Source organism: Bos mutus, chromosome 11 (assembly GCF_027580195.1).
Source record: "Bos mutus isolate GX-2022 chromosome 11, NWIPB_WYAK_1.1, whole genome shotgun sequence".
Classification (NCBI taxonomy): domain Eukaryota; kingdom Metazoa; phylum Chordata; class Mammalia; order Artiodactyla; family Bovidae; genus Bos; species Bos mutus.
Window position 1 is genome coordinate 63,958,871 of NC_091627.1, and position 24,700 is coordinate 63,983,570.

The 24,700-nt window shown below is 40.9% G+C and overlaps 1 protein-coding gene across 1 annotated transcript; it reads left to right on the forward strand.

Annotated features, from left to right (window-relative positions):
• Window positions 1-1,013: 1,013 nt before the first annotated feature.
• On the forward strand, window positions 1,014-1,292 carry LOC102271455 (protein canopy homolog 1). Its single transcript, XM_005902016.2, has one exon. The coding sequence runs from the start codon at window positions 1,014-1,016 to the stop codon at window positions 1,290-1,292; it is 279 nt and encodes a 92-aa protein (XP_005902078.2).
• Window positions 1,293-24,700: the final 23,408 nt, after the last annotated feature.

The following is a 24,700-nucleotide window of genomic DNA, read 5'->3' on the forward strand; positions in this document are numbered from 1 at the left end:
ATTGATGCCATAGTAACCTTCTGCTGCTGCTAAGTCGCTTCAGTCGTGTCTGACTCTGTGCGACCCCATAGACGGCAGCCCACTAGGCTCCCCTGTCCCTGGGATTCTCCAGGCAAGAACACTGGAGTAAGCAAAATCTCTATATTTCGATGTTGACAATACACTGGTTAGAAGAAATATAAGTAGGTCCTTAAGTTTTGCTTTGGTGGACATGAGAAGCAGGTATTAGCTACAAAATGCCTGCGTTCAGTTAGCGAGGTACTCGGTAAGAAGTGGAGGCTCACAGACATTGCGTCATGGCCTCAGATGTGACCAAATGACCCCAGGGATGAGGACACAGAGACGATCTCCAGAGAGCAGTTTAAAAAACAAAACAAAATGCATTGGAAATTTCCACAAAGAAATTACTCCTGTATATAGATGCTTAGAAAACAAGGCCAGGCATCCATTTTTTCTTTTCCTTTTTGGTCAAATGTATCAGTCTTGGTTTTAATCCAAGTCTATACATCAGTTGCAATACAGAGACATCATTTATGTGACTTGGCTCCTCTTGATAGCTTCAGTTCAGTTCAGTTCAGTCACTCAGTCGTGTCCGACTCTTTGCGACCCCATGAATTGCAGCACACCAGGCCTCCCTGTCCATCACCAACTCCCAGAGTTTACTCAAACTCATGTCCATCGAGTTGGTGATGCCATCCAGCCATCTCATCCTCTGTCGTCCCCTTCTCCTCCTGCCCTCAATCCCTCCCAGCATCAGAGTCTTTTCCAATGAGTCAACTCTTCGCATGAGGTGGTCAAAATACTGGAGTTTCAGCTTTAACATCAGTCCTTCCGGGCGGGCGGCGGGCGGGGCGCGGGGCCTTTGTGCGCCCGGAGCGTGCCCGTGAGCGCCGCGCGGTCGCCGGCACCGGAAGGGTTCACACTGCGTCTGAAAGGGGGACAATGGAGGCGCGATTCCCTTAGCCCAGTCGGAGGCATTCCTCACAGACCTCCTGGACAAAGTGTGCGAGCGGATGAATGACTACAGACTCGAAGAAGACCCCGTGACGAAGGAGAAGACTTTCAAGAGATTTGCTCCGAGGAAAGGAGACAAAACATACAAAGAATTTAAAAAATTCTATTTTTATTCAGATGCTTACAGACCGTTGAAATTCGCGTGTGAGACTATAATAGAAGAGTTCGAAGATGAAATACTTTCACTTATCACCCAGGAGGCACATCAGCTCGCTGACACGCTGTGCGGTGAAAAGTCAGGTCTGTGTGAAACTTCCACTAACCATACTGAACTCTAGGAACACCGGCACTGTTAGCAGAGAGGAGTCACGTCACAGCCCCCAAGGTCAATGTCCGCGTTTCTGTCTTCATGTTTCTTCACGAGAAGAAGCGCTGTGTCTCTTTTTCATACTGCAGGGCCTTGTGTTTGATACTTTATTGAATATCTCTTCTTTGGCATCTTGCAAGCCCCACTTCCTTCTCCAGGCATAGTACATGAAACAGTTACCTTTGTGGATTTTGGTATTTACAAACAGGCTTGGCAGGAAAGCATCTAGTTTAGTAATAGGACAAACGTGAAGACATTTCATAAATGAAATAAGTATTTAATAACATGTGCTGCATAGTCCATGCACATATAGATAGAAGTATAGTGTCCTGTTTGATAAGGAGTTGGTTTGATTTCATAAGTACTTGATTAGTCATGAAATTAAGAAAATGCATTGCCAAATTCCAGGCTAATTTTCCTGGGCTGTATGGCTATCATCAAAAGAAACGAATTCACTTTATGTCAGGAATGAAACTTAAATTTCTAGAAACCTTAAGTTTAAATACTTTCTAATTCCTAAAATTTAACCAAATGCATAAAAAGCAGTGAAGACTTTTATAGTGAACAATTATATTGGCCTTTCTAACGCATGCATTCTGAATTGAAATGATTTAGAAAGTTGATTTATTATTCATGTATTTATTATCATGTATTCTTAAAGGCTGACACCAATAGACACGTTTATTTTGCTGCAGACTTTCCTGTCATGCTTTGTTTTTTAAAGATTTTCACCTAACATTTAGCATGTAGGTTTTACTGCTGCTGCTGCGTTGCTTCAGTTGTGTCCGACTCTGTGTGACCCCATAGACAGCAGCCCGCCGGGCTCCCCTGTCCCTGGGATTCTCTAGGCAGGAATGCTGGAGTGGGTTGCCATTTCCTTCTCCAATGAATGAAAGTGAAAAGTCAAAGTGAAGTCGCTCAGTCGTGTCCAATTCTTCGCGACCCCATGGACTGAAGCCCACCGGGCTCCTCCGTCCATGGGGTTTTCCGGGCGGGAGTGCTGGAGTGGGGTGCCATTGTCTTCACCAACTATTGTTCTGTCTATGGATGTTTTTGTAGGTGTGGAGATGGAAGGAAAGGTGGAAACTTACAGAAAATTGCCTTTTGACCACCTTAATAATGGAGTGTAGTAATCTCACTCTTAGAGATTTCATTGTCTTTGGGAATCTAATTTCTTGGAGATTTCACTGTCTCTGTTAAATTTACATTTAGTGGAATAAAACTTTGTTTAAAATGTCAAAAAAACAAAAAAACATCAGTCCTTCCAATGAACACCCAGGACTAATCTTTAGAATGGACTGGTTGGACCTCCTTGCAGTCCATGGGACTCTCAGGAGTCTTCTCCAACACCACAGTTCAAAAGCATCAATTCTTCAGCGCTCAGCTTTCTTTACAGTCCAACTCTCACATCCATACATGACCACTGGAAAAACCATAGCCTTGACTAGATGGACCTTTGTTGGCAAAGTAATGTCTTTGCTTTTCAATATGCTATCTAGGTTGGTCATAACTTTCCTTCTAAGGAGTAAGCGTCTTTTAATTTCATGGCTGCAGTCACCATCTGCAGTGATTTTGTAGCCCAAAAAATAAAGTCTGCCACTGTTTCCACTGTTTCCCATCTATTTGCCATGAAGTGATGGGACCAGATGCCATGATCTTCGTTTTCTGAATGTTGAGCTTTAAGCCAACTTTTTCCCTTTCCTCTTTCACTTTCATCAAGAGGCTTTTTAGTTCCTCTTCACTTTCTGCCATAAGGGTGGTGTCATCTGTATATCTGAGGTTATTGATATTTTTCCCGGAAATCTTGATTCCAGCTTGTGCTTCTTCCAGCCCAGCGTTTCTCATGATGTATTCTGCATATAAGTTAAATAAGCAAGGTGACAATATACAGCCTTGATGTAATCCTTTTCCTATTTGGAAGCAGTTTGTTGTTCCATGTCCAGTTCTAACTGTTGCTTCCTGACCTGCATATAGGTTTCTCAAGAGGCAGGTCAGGTGGTCTGGTATTCCCATCTCTTTCAGAATTTTCCACAGTTTATTGTGATCCACACAGTCGAAGGCTTTGGCATAGTCAATAAAGCAGAAATAGATGTTTTTCTGGAACTCTCTTGCTTTTTTGATGATCCAGCGGATGTTGGCAATTTGATCTCTGGTTCCTCTGCCTTTTCTAAAATCAGCTTGAACATCTGGAAGTTCACGGTTCACGTATTGCTGAAGCCTGGCTTGGAGAATTTTGAGCATTACTTTACTAGCATGTGAGATGAGTGCAATTGATAGGAGCTTAGGATTCCTAAATTCTGATGCCCTGATTCTGGAAAGGGGACTGTGCATGTGTGTGAATGGTGACACCAGCATCCTGGGGCTCAGTTAGTCTTTGGAAGGAGTAGGTAATACCCAGGGACATCTAATTCAGTGGGACTGGCACACGCAGAATATTTCATCTAAAACTTTTCCTTGATTGTGGTTGGAGACTTTGTACATGGGATAATCTGTGGGCTCAAATTGCCTCTGGAAAGAGCCTCCTGCTAGGGGGCCCTGGTGTAGACAAACCACGGAGAGGAGGAAGGGGTTATAAACAGTGAGTTCTGCACATTATGTGAGCACAGTAATCTGTTATTAGTGCAAAGCTTATTGAAAGTAGAGGGTGTGTATCTATGGCCAAGCAGCAGGGAGAGGATGTTAAAGTTTTGATGGAAAACTAAAATTGCTCAGGAAAATCTAAATTGCTCAGGAGAATGTTCCTTTCTCCACGTGTGTCTTTTAAATTGAATTTCCTTTTAGGCAATACGTTGTTCTTTTACCCAGGACAGAACCTGGAGGGGTCTGAGTCTTTAAGCTCCTGGTATTTCTTTGCATGATTGTTAACGGGAGTCCCTTGGGAAGCATGCTTTTCCATGCATGTGTCCTGTATTGTCTTTTCTTTTCCCTCCTCCTCCCACCCCTTCTCCTTACTGCAGAGGTAGCAATCCTCCTGCTATTAGCAAGATGTCTATTATAGTGTCATTAAAAAAGCCATAGTCAGTGCAAGGAATGACTCATGTCATGGAGGACTTAATAATTCACTGTAATAAAAGTTTAAAGTTTTATGATAAACCACTCTCAGGGGAGTTAAATATAATCCTTAGCAGGTCACACACTGACTACAAAGCTTACATTTGTAATGGTAATTTGAATTTACTACATTGCCTTTAGTTTTTAAGCGTTTGTGTGTCATTAGACCTTATAAATTGATTTATATATTTCAACTCCAGTATAATTCTGCATAAAGGTACAATAAATTTTATGGATTGGAGATATGGCATCTAAAACATTTTAATAAAATTATTGTTCTAAATTCACTTAACTGGCATTGATGAAAAGCTGAAGCAAAGATGCCAACATTTCAGAACTTTCACGAACTGGATGAGGTGAGAGAGGCAGCTGCAGGTGGGGGGTTGCTGGGTGTAATTCCTTATGGCCCCCTCCTTGCTTTGTCAGCAGAGAGAGACCTCTGGGGCCATTCTTGAAAGGGTGCCCACTGCCATGCAGCCTGCTGTGTGTGGGGACTTCAAAGCTCTGGGTAATGCACTGCTGATGAGTTTGTTGGAGAGGGGAGCCAATTGCATCCATCAGGAGGACCTTTCTGTTATTTGTGGAACTAAATGGAATTCTGGCTTTTCAAGGAAACGAAAGGAAGCCTGTCTAAGCCAGCAGTGTTTACCTACTCAGCATTGAGGGCAGATCACCTAGTCCTCAATTTATTTTCTCCTCCAATTTCTAAAAGGAATATGTTAAAAAAAGCACCCCCCCAAAAAAAAATACATACACACACACACACACACACACAAAACCCATCTGCTTTAGAGTGAAATGCTAGGGGGCTGCTGGATCCCCCTCGGGGTTTGCTTGGCTGCCTCGGCCCCTGGCTTCCCAGGCCTTTGGCCTCACTGGCCATACTTTTGAGGAATGTGTCTCGGCCACATTCTCCCTTTCCCTTTATTAGAAAAATACAGGTCAAATAAACCGGATTATGAAAAGTGAAAACCAAAACCTACAAAAACAGAACCCTTGTTTGTTTCACGGGCTTGGATCCAAATGGCACCGAGGCAAGCTCCTGAAAGCAGAGGAGGGAACCGCCCCTCCCCATTCCCCTCCCACCCTTGCCCCCAGATCCTCCTATTAACTTTTCACTTCTTCTCATTGGTCTTATTTCAGCTAGCTGGTCAGTAGTGAGTTGTGATTAATTATATTTTCCTTCTGACTTTGCAGATTCAGGGGCGATCGCTCATTGGCCTCTTTCCTGTGAGAACTGTTTACATTTGGCAGTGTGCTTTTAAGTCACTGAAAGCGGTGCTGAATTTGGCTAAAAATACTTGATAAACTATACCGTCTGTTTTAGGGCTTTAAATAATTATCCAACCTTTTTTTTTTTTTTTCTTTTTGCATACAGCTTCCCCCAGTGCAGATCTTCAGAACCTTTTGTCTAATCCTATGTATAGGCCTTCCCATAATGAAACTTAAAGAGGTCTTGGCGGCACTGGTGGCCAGTTCTCTTCATGTTCCCTGTGCCACTTGCACATTAAAAAGCTTTGTCCCCTCATTGGGGGCAGGATATTTTTTGTTAGAAAAGCATCAAGGTAAACCTCCAGGGGCCCTCAGGACTCAGTGGGTGTGTCACTGTTAAATGACCCTGCCAGCTGGACAGGTTGAGGTACAATTTACTGGAAATATATTAAAAGTGTATTGGGAAATGATTCTTAAAAATGTTCCCACTGCTGGTGTGATACAGATTAGAACCCCAGTGTGCAATGGAGAAAAATTAAATTGTAACAAGAAACCCCTGATGGTACAATGATGGCTTGTAGGGAGGAGGGTTGAATTCAAGGGACTAAAGGGAGAAAATTCAGCTTCCAAAGATTTTGTATCTAGGGCCCAAGCCAGGTCTGCACAGGGCAGAGGACAGGACAAGTGGGAACACTTTCATCTGACAACTGACGTCTGTGTGCATTTTCCAGGTAGTCAAGTTGTCAGCCTCTGCATTCTCCTCTCTCTCCACGGCCCCCTCCTTAGTGACATCCCCAGAGAATCAGAGTTGGGACCTTATGCAGCCTTACGCATAGACACATTTAGCAGCTACTTGTATGTTATGATTTATGCAGCAGGAAAAAGTTTCTGGCTGGAATGGCTACCATTCAACTTATTCTTTCCCCCAAAGCAAAGACTCTCCAGGAATCTCTATTTAAAATGCAAATGGACCAGAGAAAGGGAGTAGACATTTATCAGTCATCAACACCATGGTGAGAATTAGCTGATCAGGACCTAAAAGAAGACACACAACAGAGGAATTTAGTAGAGGAGGAAGAATTTGCTTAAGGTAGGCAAGCCAGAGTGGTACACTGCAGAGAGAGCCTGGGGTTGTCAGGAAAAGTGGAAAGACTGTGGGGAGTGGCATAGGGGAAGGACCAAGAATGGAGAGACTACAGAAAGGAAAGGTAGCAGACCCATCAAAGTGAATTTGACCAACTTTGGGCTTTGCCTTGGAATTGTCCTTCAGATGACATGAGCAGTTCTACAAATCTTGTCACTTAGAGTTTTGCCCTAGAAATCTCATCTTGTATCTCTGAAATTTTCTTGGTCCACTAGGAGATGACCTTAGGCACAGTAAACTCTAAATTTACAAAAGTATTAAACATATATGATAAATAGAAAAATATGCAAAGCGCTTTCACATATGCCCCTTTGATTATTTTCATGATCAGCGTGGCACACAGCAGATGCTTAATAAATATTTACTCGTATGAACTGAATATGTAGAACTGGTGTTATTACCAGTCTCATTTTATGGATGAAGAAATTGAACCTCAGAGGGGTTGAGTTGCCCAAGATCAAGCAGCTAATCAGTGCTGAAGCCTATTTCCATTCTTAGAATGCCCCACCACCTGCCTTTCATCAGGCCTAGAGGCCCCCTTGCAATACCCTACTTTGGCTTGCCTTCCTTAGCTAGGTCAAAAGCAGTGCTTTCAACTTTTGTAGTTCTGACTCCCAAGGCCAGCTTTTCTTCCTTGCCTTTGTATGAGAATAGGATTGAGCAAGGCTCTGTATGCTTTATCCTATTAAATCAGGGCCATGTAGAGAAATTGAATGTGATCTACAAGGCATGTCCTTAACCCTTTAATTACAATTTGCTGTACTTCTAGGTCCCCAGTTGCCCAACCAGATAGACTTTTCCATCCAACTTGAGGCCTTGAACAATATTTTAATTGAAAATAACTCAGATGTCTAAAACTAGAATTGGTGGCCCATATTCTTACACCATGTGTGATAAGACATGTTCATTAGGAGCACTGTTTGAACCAAGAATTGGGTCCCCCAAAAGCCAATGTCTAATAGCCAAGTGACCCAAAAGTAGTGCATTCGAAGTGGAGAGGGATGATGGGGAAAATGCCCTTGATATTCTTTTTTTTTTTCTTTTTTTAATTTAAAAAAATTATACATGTGTTCCCCATCCTGAACCCTCCTCCCTCCTCCCTCCCCATACCATCCCTCTGGGTCGTCCCAGTGCACCAGCCCCAAGCATCCAGCATCGTGCATTGAACCTGGACTGGCATCTCGTTTCATACATGACATTTCACATGTTTCAATGCCATTCTCCCAAATCTTCCCACCCTCTCCCTCTCCCACAGAGTCCATAAGCCTGTTCTATACATCAGTGTCTCTTTTGCTGTCTCATATACAGGGTTATCGTTACCATCTTTCTAAATTCCATATATATGCGTTAGTATACTGTATTGGTGTTTGTCCTTCTGGCTTACTTCACTCTGTATAATAGGCTCCAGTTTCATCCACCTCATTAGAACTGATTCAAATGTATTCTTTTTAATGGCTGAGTAATACTCCATTGTGTATATGTACCACAGCTTTCTTATCCATTCATCTGCTGATGGACATCTAGGTTGTTTCCATGTCCTGGCTATTATAAACAGTGCTGCAATGGACATTGGGGTACACGTGTCTGTTTCCCTTCTGGTTTCCTCAGTGTGTATGCCCAGCAGTGGGATTGCTGGATCATAAGGCAGTTCTATTTCCAGTTTTTTAAGGAATCTCCACACTGTTCTCCATAGTGGCTGTACTAGTTTGCATTCCCACCAACAGTGTAAGAGGGTTCCCTTTTCTCCACACCCTCTCCAGCATTTATTATTTGTAGACTTTTGGATCGCAGCCATTCTGACTGGTGTGAAATGGTATCTCATAGTGGTTTTGATTTGCATTTCTCTGATAATGAGTGATATTGAGCATCTTTTCATGTGTTTGTTAGCCATCTGTATGTCTTCTTTGGAGAAATGTCTATTTAGATCTTTGGCCCATTTTTTGATTGGGTCATTTATTTTTCTGGAGTTGAGCTGTAGGAGTTGCTTGTATATTTTTGAGATTAGTTGTTTGTCGGTTGCTTCATTTGCTATTATTTTCTCCCATTCTGAAGGCTGCCTTTTCACCTTGCTAATAGTTTCCTTTGATGTGCAGAAGCTTTTAAGTTTAATTAGGTCCCATTTGTTTATTTTTGCTTTTATTTCCAATATTCTGGGAGGTGGGTCATAGAGGATCCTGCTGTGATGTATGTCGGAGAGTGTTTTGCCTATGTTCTCCTCTAGGAGTTTTATAGTTTCTGGTCTTACGTTGAGATCTTTAATCCATTTTGAGTTTATTTTTGTATATGGTGTTAGAAAGTGTTCTAGTTTCATTCTTTTACAAGTGGTTGACCAGATTTCCCAGCACCACTTGTTAAAGAGATTGTCTTTAATCCATTGTATATTCTTGCCTCCTTTGTCAAAGATAAGGTGTCCATATGTGTGTGGATTTATCTCTGGGCTTTCTATTTTGTTCCATTGATCTATATTTCTGTCTTTGTGCCAGTACCATACTGTCTTGATAACTGTGGCTTTGTAGTAGAGCCTGAAGTCAGGTAGGTTGATTCCTCCAGTTCCATTTTTCTTTCTCAAGATCGCTTTGGCTATTCGAGGTTTTTTGTATTTCCATACAAATTGTGAAATTATTTGTTCTAGCTCTGTGAAGAATACCGTTGGTAGCTTGATAGGGATTGCATTGAATCTATAAATTACTTTGGGTAGTATACTCATTTTCACTATATTGATTCTTCCAATCCATGAACATGGTATATTTCTCCATCTATTAGTGTCCTCTTTGATTTCTTTCACCAGTGTTTTATAGTTTTCTATATATAGGTCTTTAGTTTCTTTAGGTAGATATATTCCTAAGTATGTTATTCTTTTCGTTGCAATGGTGAATGGAATTGTTTCCTTAATTTCTCTTTCTGTTTTCTCATTATTAGTGTATAGGAATGCAAGGGATTTCTGTGTGTTGATTTTATATCCTGCAACTTTACTATAATCATTGATTAGTTCTAGTAATTTTCTGGTGGAGTCTTTAGGGTTTTCTATGTAGAGGATCATGTCATCTGCAAATAGTGAGAGTTTTACTTCTTCTTTTCCAATTTGGATTCCTTTTATTTCTTTTTCTGCTCTGATTGCTGTGGCCAAAACTTCCAAAACTATGTTGAATAGTAATGGTGAAAGTGGGCACCCTTGTCTTGTTCCTGAGTAAACAATAAAGTAAATGGCAACGGGATCATACTTATCAATAATTACCTTAAACGTAAATGGGTTGAATGCCCCAACCAAAAGACAAAGACTGGCTGAATGGATACAAAAACAAGACCCCTACATATGTTGTCTACAGGAGACCCACCTCAAAACAGGGGACACATACAGACTGAAAGTGAAGGGCTGGAAAAAGATTTTCCATGCAAATAGGGACCAAAAGAAAGCAGGAGTAGCAATACTCATATCAGATAAAATAGACTTTAAAACAAAGGCTGTGAAAAGAGACAAAGAAGGTCACTACATAATGATCAAAGGATCAATCCAAGAAGAAGATATAACAATTATAAATATATATGCACCCAACACAGGAGCACCGCAGTATGTAAGACAAATGCTAACAAGTATGAAAGGAGAAATTAACAATAACACAATAATAGTGGGAGACTTTAATACCCCACTCACACCTATGGATAGATCAACTAAACAGAAAATTAACAAGGAAACACAAACTTTAAACGATACAATAGACCAGTTAGACCTAATTGATATCTATAGGACATTTCATCCCAAAACAATGAACTTCACCTTTTTCTCAAGCACACATGGAACCTTCTCCAGGATAGATCACATCCTGGGCCATAAAGCTAGCCTTGGTAAATTCAAAAAAATAGAAATCATTCCAAGCATCTTTTCTGACCACAATGCAGTAAGATTAGATCTCAATTACAGGAGAAAAACTATTAAAAATTCCAACATATGGAGGATGAACAACACCCTGCTGAATAACCAACAAATCACAGAAGAAATCAAAAAAGAAATCAAAATTTGCATAGAAACGAATGAAAATGAAAAAACAACAACCCAAAACCTGTGGGACACAGTAAAAGCAGTCCTAAGGGGAAAGTTCATAGCAATACAGGCACACCTCAAGAAACAAGAAAAAAGTCAAATAAATAACCTAACTCTACACCTAAAGCAACTAGAAAAGGAAGAAATGAAGAACCCCAGGGTTAGTAGAAGGAAAGAAATCTTAAAAATTAGAGCAGAAATAAATGCAAAAGAAACAAAAGAGACCATAGCAAAAATCAACAAAGCCAAAAGCTGGTTCTTTGAAAGGATAAATAAAATTGATAAACCATTAGCCAGACTCATCAAGAAACAAAGGGAGAAAAATCAAATCAATAAAATTAGAAACGAAAATGGAGAGATCACAACAGACAACACAGAAATACAAAGGATCATAAGAGACTATTATCAACAATTATATGCCAATAAAATGGACAACGAGGAAGAAATGGACAAATTCTTAGAAAAGTACAACTTTCCAAAACTCAACCAGGAAGAAATAGAAAACCTTAACAGACCCATCACAAGCACGAAATTGAAACTGTAATCAAAAATCTTCCAGCAAACAAAAGCCCAAGTCCAGACGGCTTCACAGCTGAATTCTACCAAAAATTTAGAGAAGAGCTAACACCTATCCTGCTCAAACTCTTCCAGAAAATTGCAGAGGAAGGTAAACTTCCAAACTCATTCTATGAGGCCACCATCACCCTAATACCAAAACCTGACAAAGATCCCAAAAAAAAGAAAACTACAGGCCAATATCACTGATGAACATAGATGCAAAAATCCTAAACAAAATTCTAGCAATCAGAATCCAACAACACATTAAAAAGATCATACACCATGACCAAGTGGGCTTTATCCCAGGGATGCAAGGATTCTTCAATATCCGCAAATCAATCAATGTAATACACCACATTAACAAATTGAAAAACAAAAACCATATGATTATCTCAATAGATGCAGAGAAAGCCTTTGACAAAATTCAACACCCATTTATGATAAAAACTCTCCAGAAAGCAGGAATAGAAGGAACATACCTCAACATAATAAAAGCTATATATGACAAACCCACAGCAAACATTATCCTCAATGGTGAAAAATTGCCCTTGATATTCTTGAGGGGCAACTTAATGCCAGGAGCCAGAGTACTAGATGGTAAAAACAAGTCCAGAGTGGCATGATAGAGAGGCGAGAGGCCTGGGGTGATTATCTCAAGACACTGATGGGTGCTTGCATAATGGGTGCTTGCATAATCAGCTGACTGTGGATAGTGTTTGGAGATTCAAGTTGGTTTAATGGTAGGGAGCAGAGATGCCTAAACCATAAGCAGGCTGCCTGACCTCGACCACAGAAATTTGTTTCTGTCATTTTATCTCACTCACTGCTACCCCCCAACTCAATTTGGGGCTTAGTTATTCTCTCTGACAGACCCCAGTGTAATTCAGTGTCTCTTTGAATGGCATTCTGTATGTTTTTCTCTCCCTTTTTATTGTGGGCTCAGTTTGATTCCAAAACATTCACAGATAATTCTCAGATACTCTAGCTGAGTCATAAAGATGATAATACTTCTTAGGCTTACACTTTTAAAAATAGATTGTGGCTTAATTATTCCATTCTATGTCCCTTGAAGTATTACAAATCATATTGTCTTCCTTCCTTTTCCCCACTCCTTTGTGTATGTGTGTGTGTAGGTATGTCTGTAATATGTAACAATTAAACGTGCGTAGAAGAACAAAGCATGTGACCCTTAGGCCTGCACCATCCCCCAGTTGGAGCTATTAGCCAGTTACATGCACAATTAACCAGCTGATTCTTAGATTGAAGGCTGAGGGAGCTAATTACAGGTACAAAAACTTCACCCAGATAAGAAGAGGTTGTTCTAGAAATTTAGTCTTTATACCTTTCTTCAGGGTGACTAGATAGTGTGTGTGGGTATGTATGTATGCATATATTTCTTTTAGGTTGACCCATCTTCCTGGTTTGCTTTCATCACAATTGCTTAATGACATCCAGTGAAATCCCCTATTTATCCTGTTTTAAATAGAACCTACTGAATCACATTCCATTCAAATTCTGGCACAAAGATCTATTGCAGGCTCTTTACGTGTTGTGAATTTTCTCTTAAATCTAGAATCCTGCAATAATCTGTTGGAAAATATGAGTGATATATATGCATGTTATATATGTTGAATATCTTATTAATAAGTGCCTCTGGGAAGGGAATTCATATTTATTGATAGCTTACCTTGTACCAAGCAACATCACCCATTATCTTCTCAATAACCCTATGAGGTTGGTAGATTATTCCCATTTAATACATGAGGTTACTGCGGTCGTACAAAGTGTGGTAACCTGCCTAGGGTCATACAACTTGTCTTAGGTGAATTTGCCAAATTCTGGCTTTTTTCATTACTCAACTTGATAAAGTTCTGCAAATTGGATGAACTCCATTCTTATATCTCTGTGTAGCTATGAAATGCTATAGTTCTAAATGATTCTCTTTACGATGTCTCTGGAATTTAGAGCTAGTGGAAGTAAGACTAAGCATATCATGTCAGACTGCATATGTTAGGCAGACCATCTAGACTTCAACTTCAGCCTTATTCATGTGGTTTATGGTGATGCTGAGGAAGCATCTTTGGTACATTGTCATCTGTACTTCTACGATATCTTTCATATCCATTTCTCTGGCATTCCTGCCTCATCCTTTCCCTTGGATGCCTTGGGATTTTTCCATTCTCCAAGGATGTCCCCAGCTCTGTCTTCCCTAGATGGGATTCCATGATTTGCAACTTCCCCACTTTCAGGAGACTTCCCTGGTGGCTCAGATGATAAAAGCGTCTGCCTATAATGCAGGAGACCTGGGTTCGATTCCTGGGTTGGGAAGATCCCCTGGAGAAGGTAATGGCAACCCACTCCAGTATTCTTGCCTGGAGAATCCCATGGACAGAGGAGCCTGGTAGTCTACAGTCCATGGGGTCACAAAAAGTCAGACACGACTGAGCGATTTCACTTCCCACTTTCAACAAAAGCCCATCTCTCGTGTTCTGCCCCTAGGCTATGCTCTATGCTTTCTGGTTTGTTAATAAAATAATTCCACAAGAACATGGGAATTGTTAGATGCTAGTGGAATTAATACATTATGATGCAGCCACTATCTTACACTATCAAGTTTCCTCTTGGAAAAATGAAGGGGCAGGTGTAAAGATGCTCTAAGATCCCATCTTTTTCAGTTTCATTTTAAACATATGATCCATGAACCTCCACACATTATTCTTACATTTTGACAAGGGCCTTCTGTATATAATGGATCTTAATTAAAAGAACACCCTTCCCTCTTCTGCCCCTTAAATGGAATGTCCCATGTTTAATGCTTGGCCATCTCTCCTCTCATGGAGGGTCCCTATGACCCCACATTTATGCTAATGGCTCCTAAATCCACATTTCCAGTCTCCCTCTGACCTTGAGGTCCTGTCTATGTTGCTATCTGTTGGTCATTTTCATTTGGGTTTTCTGCAGTTCTCCAAAATTCACTAAATACAAAATAAAATCGTCATTTTTATACCCTTCCAAGCTGCTCTTCCTTCCTTATAGATCATTCATGAGTAATATCACTCTCTTTGTCATCCATTGGGGAATTTTCTAATAGTCCTACATTCTTCTCTTTCCTCACCTCCTACAACCATTCCAACCTGTTCATTCTTCATCTTATACTCTGTCATCCATCTAATGTCCTTAACTCTCCAGAATAGCCCTCATCTGTTTTCTTAGAAATTGTTGCAATGACCTTGAACAGGCTTTCCGTCATCTAGTGCTACTTTATGCCAAATCTTCGGTTATGATTACACCTCAGGATCAGTGGGAGAAGCAGATAAGATAAGGAACATGGACATGTTTTATAAAATGTAAAGAGTTCTACTGGTGTGCTCTGTTATTTGTTGCTTTCTGGAAAGAGATAGCTGATTCTGGCTTCTGCATCTTTGTGCTGCTTCCTGTGTCTACAGTGTTCCCCTTGCTTGCCTCTTCCTTTTAAAGTAATATCCTTTCCCTAAGGCTTAGCACAAGCTCATGTCTTCCAGAAGCACAATCTAACCATCCTCACCTTATTTAACATCTTCTTTCTAAACACCCATGCCTTTGCTTCCCCCTTTGCTCTTTGTCAGTTACATCCTTGAACCTCCCATTTGATTTCCTGGTTCATGGTTTATTCTCCATGATCAGGTAGTAAGGTTGGCTGAAGGTAGGAACCATATCTTTATACTACTCTAAAGCAAACTAGAAGATGCTCAAAAACAGTGGATGGATGGATACTTCCATGGCCTTCTATTTGTTTTGACCTGAAATTATAAATCTGGCACATGCAGTCTGTGTAAGAAGGATTCCTAAATCCCGTGGACACAGAGATCCAGTTGTCTAAGCAAAGGAATGACAGCTGGATGCCAAAACCCTGATTCCTTTCAGGGCAGTGGGAATGAAGCTGGTGGAAATAACATGCGGCAATAAATTTGCAACACCTTGCACATCTAATGCTCTTCTTCCTGTCATGGTGTACCAGAAAGAGATTGCAGAGCCGGGTGAAAGAGGGGACAGTGTTCCGGGTGAGTCTGCAGGCCAGCACTGGGGTGTGTGCATGCGTGTAGGCGTCTGTCCCTGCTGCTCTCTAACAAACACACAAAATGGGCAGTATGTAGCCCATTGTTTCCTCTGCCCAGGTAGTTGGGCGTGTTCAGTACTTCTTCAGCAAATGGGGTCGCAAATGGGGTCGCTGTCCCCTTTTGCTTATCCAAATACACAATTGGACAATAAACGAAACCGTGGGAAATTCACAGTGCCAGAGGTCTTCATTCAATGCTGATTTTAAATGGACCTTGATGCATAGGATGAAAGAGCCATTAGCAGGGAAGAGCTTAAACTACATTAGGAGAGCAGAGAAAATTGTCCAACATTTGGTCAGTCCAATGAGGTAAAAGGGAATATGGGGTGGGGGCAAGCTATTAGAGAAGGAAAGTTGTCTTCCCACAATGGCACTGAAGAGCAGGCATGGGGTGGAATAAAGTGCCAACGTGGATCTGGAAACAATGCATAAATACCATAAATACGTGCAAAGTTTCCAGACCGTAGAACAGGTCTTTCTTCGCCGCTAAAAACATTACAAATGCCTTTCCTCTTCCCTCTCTCTTCTCCCAACTATGCCTCCTCCTTCCTTTGATTCTGTCTATGGAACGTAAAGTATATTTGAGGTGCTTAAAGGAAGGCTTCAACTACTGTTTTACAAGTCAATACTAATTATTGTTTAGCACTGGATTATGGGCCGGATCATGGAATTAAAACAGCGCTGTTAGGACACCTTTGTACCTGGAAAAGAGTTAATGAGCACATGCTGGGTCCCTGTAGTAACTGCCAAGCTGGTTAACTATTTTATCAATGGCACAGGAACAAAATCTAATAAATCATTTTACTTTTATCTCAGTGTTTCCTTCTTCATTAGCAAAATGAAAAGCTTTGTTGTAATGGTTATCATATGGTGGGAAATTTTAAAAATATTGTTCAATTGGTTATCTACAGAGTGGGATAGATGTGTATATTGGAGGAAGAAAAAAAATGACAAGCAAATCTGGGGTCAGCAAAGCTACTGGATTAATAGCATAAACAGAGAAAGTGATTTGTCTCCTGAGACCCAGGGTGGTGACTGGACTTCCTCAGGATTGTGTGTTTGGTGGAATATAGATCAGAATTCAGACCATGGACAGCGTGTGTGCATGTGTGTGTGCGTGCGTGTGTGCGTGCATGTGTGTGTGTGCATGTGTGTGTGTATGTGTGTGTGCATGTGTGTGTTTTTAGTATGGCAGCCTACACTTCTGGAAATGGAAGGGCAGGGCTTCTGCCTCCAGGTCTAGTCACTTGGGATTTCTTGGTAAGAGCTGCATAGCTGGGACAATTTGGAAAAGGGGAGGGAGTGAGGAAGAACAGGGGTGAGTTATGAACAATCTGTTTGTTCTGATGAGATGTCCAGCTGGGTTGGCAGCCAGACTTCCCAAAGCCACTCAATTCAGCAGATCTCTGAGCAACTAAATGGTCCTTCGTGGCTTTAGGGTCCTGCTGACTGGAGTGAGATTTGAACCAGTGACCTGTAAGTGAGAAATGCTATTTGCTATTGCCGGGTGCATGTGCTATTTAGTTTGACCCTCTCACCGCCCCCCACAGGCTCCTCAAAATTAACATTTAGACATGTTCAGCACTGAAAATGGGGTACAGATGACTGTCTCCCTTACCCGTGTGATTAGACCTAAAGCTGATTTTTAAAAGCTTTGGAAATGGTTGGTGAAATATGTTATTTGTATAAATTCTACAAATTTTAACTTCCTTATGTGATAATAAAGCAAGGGGTGGGATGGGGTGGCATACTCTACATATAAGTCAAGGTATGCAAGGATAATGTATAGCTTAATAACAGATTCTATTTTTCTCCATGTTAGGTGTTACTACTCACTTCAGTAATTTACAATATTGGAATTATTTTGTGGGAGTTAAGAATCCATTAAGATGTGCATCTTATGCAGCTGGTATTACATGTAATATATATATTTTTTAATTCTTAATCTTTAACCTCAGTATTGCATAAAGGTGTGAGGGATCAATTATAGATAAAAAGGGGGGGGGATCTCAGAGGACTTGCAAACCTATTGGCAGTTTCTCCAAGATACAGTACCAGGTTTGTATATATTGGTATTTAGTTTTCCGTGGCTCAGAAGAGGAGAAACTTTGTAATTGCTTTTATTTGAAAGCAAGAGATGGGGCCAAAGGAAAGCTTTTGGTCTGCAGTTTTTGCTTTCAGCCCATATAAATTAAGCATTCCTATCAGAGGTATTTAATGGTGCATTCTGATTGTTTTTTTTTTTTTTTTTTTTAAATACAAGTGTGAATGAGTGCCTCAGGCGAGGCAGACTCTACCTCTCAGAACCTCAGAGGCTGTGGGAATGACCCCTGCCCTTCCGACCCATCCTTAATTGGCCTATAGTCCAAGAAGCAATTAAAACTAAGGGTCTGATTCATAAAATGTGAATATGCCATTTGAATGTGTGCAGGGGGATTCCTGTTCACAATGCTGGGCTAGAAGCAGCAAGGATTTTATTTTTTTCCTCCAAGCCTACCTTTCATAAATTTTCTTTTCTTTTCTCCTCTTGGCCTTAGATGACTTCCATACTTTTTCTGACAAATCTAAAGTCAGCTTCAGGGCCAAGATTAGGTTCATGTGTCTATGACATAGATGCATGTCACGATGGCCTGCTGACCTAGTATCTCTCTGCTCGCCTAAGCTGGATATTTTAATTATGATTTTTTTTCATATCTATTCCTATTATTTAACAGAATATGGGAAGAAAACTCTAGAAACATTGCTGTCTGCAGAGACTCAAGCTAAGGCAAAGCTGTCAGAACTTGCCAGAGATAAGCTTCATAAATGAATTGGGAGAAGAAAAAGTACCCCTGAATTCCAAGATGTTTAATTACAATACCAGGGAAACCCTCATTTGCACAATTGCTATTTACACTTTCTCACAATGTATACACCTCTTACTCTCAGCCTTCCACCTCATACTATTAAGCCTCCAATATTGCTGATTTACTGAGTTTCTGAAATCTGTATAGAAATTCTAAGTTGAGCATGATTCTTGGGCAGCATTTCATAAATACTCTATTTTTTGTTGTTGTTTGTTTTAGAATGAACCCCAAGAAACAGAGTATCTTGTAGGAGATAGTAATTAGGGTGTAGAAATCGTCTATTTTTTTTGTTCAACCACAATTTCAAGCACGGGAGTCCATTTGAGATGTCTCTTAGACTAATGTCCAACCCTAAGAAAGAATTGTAATATGCCCTTGAGAATATTGTGCTAGCTGTCTGGGGCACACTAAGTTGACAAATAATCACTTGATTCAGTTCTTGCGTTTGCTTTGTCTAATAAACAGTAGTCTATCCTTTATTATTTCCTGCAGTTTGTATTATAGTTGCTATTCACATAGTTTCTATTTATTTTCCAGAATACTGCTATCAGCCTTGTTATCCTGGACTCTTTTATTTAGCCTTTCAAATAGGGCAGAAGGTTATCTGGTACATTAGCCTATAGTTAAAGCCTGCATCTACACCACACCAAACAACCAGGCAGAAAGTGAAAAACTTCACTCCCTCTCCCAGATGGCCCCAGATGCATGGCATTGTGTAGACCGAAACAGCCAGATGGCTGAATGGATTTTTCACTTTCCATCTGGGTGCGTGACATGGTGGAGATGCAGCCAAAGTCTTGAGCCAAAAGAAAATGCCAGCCAAGGAGATGAGGTATTGCTACTTACCAGGCACCTAATTCCCACTGGGTGGTATTGTGACCTTGGTTTGATTTATTCTTTCAGAAGCAGGTCACTCTTATGGGAACAATGATTGTCGACGTCTAGAAATAAAGAGGGATGCGGACACATTCGAAGAGACTTGGAGGGGGATGTCTCCTTTGCTTTCTCGTGAGGACAGGTCTTTTACTGACTTGGTGGGAACAGTGATACCAGGGCACAGCCTTCTCCTTCTAGGTTTCTGGAGGTCAGCAAGCTGGAGTCACTACAAAACACCGGTGACAGCGAACACATCAAGGGGCTTGCTGTCCATCATGGGTATCACTAAATCTCTTTGACCAACCCTGGGCAGTGAATTACAGCAGCGTGGGATTGACTTACAGTTTATTTCTAGTAACAGGCAGTTACTGTGTCAAATTTGAAGCCATTCAGAAAGGCCTATAAAAATATATGACAAAGTAACAGGCTACCTCTAGCTCCTTTTAGCATGTTTATGAGTTTAAACTGTATTGAGCTTGTGTTTATAGAAATGAATACAGGGATTTCTTGTGTCCTATTCCTTCCTTCTCTCCTTACCCTGTGATCAGCTCTTTTGTGACTGGGGGTTGGGGGTTGGTCTCCAAGACCCTCAGAAGGTTTGAACTCCTAACCAGAGTTACCATTCTGTTAGAAGGCAGTCTTACTGATGAACATACAATTTGTATTTTTCTGGCATAGTTGAAATTCTTCTGTTGAGGAACAGGATAGTCAAATGACAGTCGCAAAAGACAATCCAAGTTACCTTTCACCCAGTCTTCACCCCAACACTGTTTGACACTTACTGAGAAACTAATTGCAGCCTGAGTGGGGCCACGGGACAAATGCTGCAATCCAAGCATAATGTGACACCAAATATAATAAGGTAACATATTGTTAAAAGTCAATATCCCAAGTCTAACAATACGGTGTCACAGACTCATAAGCGTGTAACCATATAATACATAATTGTCATCTGCAGAGAAAAGATCTAATTTTGATAATGCATATTGAGATTGGTTGTCTGAAAAATGCTCATGGCTCCAGAAGGTTTGACAGTCCTGAATATCACATAATAGCATGTAGCCAAGGAACATGGGATGAAGGGAAGAAAGAGAGACTCTATTCCAGAACGCAAGCACTCCCACTCACAGTTTTATTTTTAAGAACACGATTCTGTTCAGACAATGAGCAAGTTTATGTGAAGGGTGGTTTGTGCCTGGGTTTCCATATCTGGAATCTGTGTGTGTGTGTGTGTGTGTGTGTATGTGTATGTGTAGGTTCCTGTCCATCCTCTGTGGTTTGAACTATAGCATTCTGCTTTGACAAGTATTCTAAGGTCTCTTACTTATAAGGACTGATGTAGCTTTAAATTCCAAAGAAATTAAGCAAAATCAACAGACTCTTGAAACAGGTTGTCTCCTACCAATTTCCTAAATTTTAAGATAGCTGTGGTCATCATCCCTCTTATAGTCTCACGTGTAGATTTTTTTCTCCCTAAAACACTGTTTTTAAATCAAAGATATATCTTCCAACCTGTGGCAGCTAAGAGTTGAAGAAATCCTAGAGTAAAAAATATGCTAGGTATATTTATTGGGCGTATGCGAAGTCCCTAAGGTAACAGAAGACCTTTGACAAGTGTTTGATTTCAATTTTGTATGAATGAACCCTATGGAGGAACTCATTTTATTTTCATTTTATAGAGAGGAAGACCCATAGTAACTGAGTTAAACTGTAGGCCTTCTTTGTTCTGTATTTCAGGATCTGTTTTTCTCTGAATGTGTCACCTCATGGCAGGATATGATGCAATGGGGTCCTTTGTTCCCATACCCATAACTTGGCTGGGGTCCACTGCTCTGGACTCACTGATCCTCAGAACCCATTAGCGCCTGTAAACTTGGGCTCTTGTTGATCTGGATGCTCTTGTAACTAGAAGTTTTGTGCATCTTTCAAAACTCCTGGAGCATTGTTTTCATCTCTATCTCATGATGTTCCTCTGAGGTTGCCCTGTCAATACGCATTTATGACCACACCTCAAGTCCCTTTACTATTAATAGATGAAGGCTTCTTAAGGGCAGAGACATCAAGGTCATTTCTGAGGCCTTTCATCAATCATAACATCCAAGCATATAGTCGGTATATAGTGTGTGAACATTAAATTATGTGTGTAACAAGTATGTAGCATAAAAATTATATCAGTCCAGTACCATTTAAAAAGGGTGAGAGGAACTTTGAGGTCATCAACCTTGCTTCTCAATAGCACCTGACTCACTATGGCACTTCCCTCAGGAGACCCATTCATTCATTTCTTCATCAGATTTTATTGTACATGGTTCTCTATTCACAGCATTGGTCAGATGCCCTGGGGATATAGAGAGAAATAAGAAATAGTAACTCTGTCTTTGAAGGGATCATAATTTAGTTGATAAGCTTACACAGTTATAAATATTAGAGGAGCTTGTTGATATGTGAGGCCTATTTAAGGGGTTGAAATTGTTATTATTAAAATATCTATCATTCAATGCAGAGCACGTTAATTGATATGGGAGTCCAGGGAAGGGAACAATGTCAACATGGATGATTGGGAAGGCCTTTTTTTTTTTTCTTTTTTGAGGGGGTGTTGTGCATTTTGAAATGAGGAATGGCATAAGGAGCTGACAGAAGAAAGTGAAGGTCATCTGCAGCACTGTTTTCCATTAGCTGACGTTAGAATGCTGGTGCAGAAGTGACCACAGATGAGATGTCTGTGTGGGACGGCAAGGTGATTAGGGAGCTGTGGAGAGAATGTCTGAGGAGGGAAGGGGCCTGGTCAGGTTTGTGGTCTTAGGAGATTAGCTTGGCTTGGAGTAAGAACTGTCTACTACAGGATGATAGATGGGGAAAAATGGAATCAGAAACAAAGTTTATTTTCTTGGGCTTCAAAATCATTGCAGAGATTGACTGCAGCCATGAAATTAAAAGGTGCTTACTCACTCTAGGAAAAGCTATGACAAACCTAGACAACATATTAAAAAGCAGAGATATCACTTTGCTGACAAAGGTCCATAAATAGTCAAAGCTATGGTTTTCCCAGTAGTCAGGTATGGATATGAGTTGGACCATAACGAAGGCTGAACACCAAAGAATTGATGCTTTTGGACTGTGGTGCTGGAGAAGATTCTTGAGAGGTTCCAACAGCAGGTTCCTGCTGTTCAGATTGTTGTTGTTCAGTCCCTCTGACTCTTCGCAACCTCATGGACTGCAGCACACCAGGCTCCCCTGTCCTAGACTATCTCCTGGAGTTTGCTCATGTCCATTGAGTTGGTGATGCCATCCAACATCTTGTCCTCTGTCACTCCCTTCTCTTCTTGCTCTCAATCTTTCCTAGCGTCAGGGTCTTTTCCAATGAGTTGGCTGTTCGCATCAGGTGGCCAAAGTATTGAAGCTTCAGCTTTAGCATCAATCCTTCCAATGAATATTCAGGGTTCATTTCCTTTAGAATTGACTGGTTTGATCTCCTTGATCTCTCTTTGTTGTTCAGATTAGTTTCAAAGATGGTGAATCTGCACCACCTGTGTTGTCCACATATCTCCTGACCATGGCAGTCTGGATCTTACTTCTCACTATAATGGGAAGAAATGGATATGTCAGAAAAGCAAGTCTCCTTCTCAGAGGACAGAGCAGACTTGGCCTTTATTCTGCGCTCCATTTCCCTCAACTTTCAATGTGGGATCAGGAGGCTGAGATATCCTGATCAGACGCAGAGCTAGTTGGAACCTGAAACATGGCTCAGGTTTCAGGTTCTCTTCTGAAGCAGAAGAGAAACACCCCAAAAGCAGTTTGCCCCTGTCTTGTTTTATTTTCTTTCCCTCTACTCCTCCCATCCATTAAAGGCTCTACCCTTAATATGGGGACCAAAATTATATGTCTCTAAGGACTCAGTTTCCATTGATCCATTTCAGAGCTCCTCTTCCTTTTCAAAAATGGGTTTTGGTGGTCTGGTGGCAAAGCATGAGCTTTCCTAGAGGCTAGAACCATGCTTCCCAACATTTTTCACATCATGGCACAGGTATTATATAAAATGATACTTGAAGGACACTCTGGAAAAGATGGGTGAATTGTTTATGGACAGAGCACTGGCCCAGCATTCCAGCCCCTCCAGTCTTCTTCAGGCCTCACTATTGACCCACGAGACTCCTGTGTGCCTACCGGCTAGATGCTCTGGGCTGGAGTGGGCTAAATCTCATCACCCTCAGCTGTGGACTCATAGATTTATCATCGTAGGTTAGTACAGGCCCTGCTTATCTGTAGTTTCTTACTGTCTCAGTATTTTTTAAAGTAAGAAAGGTCAAAAATAGGATTACAGGATGGTGATTCAATGGAAATGTGCCATTTACACAGCAATCACAAAACTTATAAAATATTGTTCACTCACAAAATACAACTGCATGGCACTAGTTTAAAGCTATGTATAGTAGTGAGCACCTTCTTTCTAGCCTGTCAGGGAATCATGGCAAGGCCAGGTACAATTTCGCCTGAGAAGTGTGTTCAAATTCTGCATTAGATGTGTGAATTTGAGGTCCAGGCCAAATGCCTCTGCCCACCCCATGCAATTAAATCCTGGTGGGTAATAATGATTGTTAGTGATAGAAATATATTTGCTGTTGCTGTTGTTGTTTGGTTGCTAAGTCATATCCAACTCTTTTCTTATCCCAGACTGTACCCTGCCAGGCTCCTCTGTCCATGGGATTTCCCAGGCAAGAATACTGGTGAGGATTGCCATTTCCTTCTCCAGGGGAATCTTCCCACCTAAGGGATCTAACCCATGTCTCCTGCATTAGAGGGCAGGTCCTTTACCACTGAGCCACCAGGGAAGCCCAGAAATACGTTAGGTGATTTTTATATGCCAAGTACTGTGTTTTTACATGGATTATTGACTTTAATCTTCAGAGCAGCTCTAATTATCCCTCTTTTACAGATGAGTAGACTGGAGAAGGAAATGGCAACCCACTCCAGAATTCTTGCCTGGAGAATCCCATGGACAGAGGAGCCTGGTAGGCTACGGTCCATGGGGTCGCAAAGTGTCGGACACGACTGAGCGACTTCACTTTCACTTTCACTTTCTAGACTGAGACTTAGAGGCAGAGGTTAAGTAGCTTGCTCAAAGCCACATGGCAATTGAGTAATGGCAGTTTGATGCTAATACCACTCATACCTATAGACTATGACTATACCAATAGAATATATGCTGCCAGAATTTTTAGAGAATTCTCCTTATATGCAGGGAGAAAAAGAAATCACAAAGTTTTATTTACGAACAACTGGCCCTAAAAGCTGATCCCTCAGAGGTTCTGACAGCAGGGTAAAGAAGTGAGTATTGTATAGTTAGTGAACTCCTTTGTACTCTTAAGTAGTCAATGGATCAGTTTAATAGATTTACCTAATGCCCAAACCAGTCAATCCTAAAGAAAATCAATCCTGAATATTCATTGGAAGGACTGATGCTGAAGCTCCAATACTTCGGCTACCTGATGCGAAATGTTGACTCATTAGAAAAGATCTTGATGCTGGGAAAGATTGAGGGCAGGAGGAGAAGGGGAGG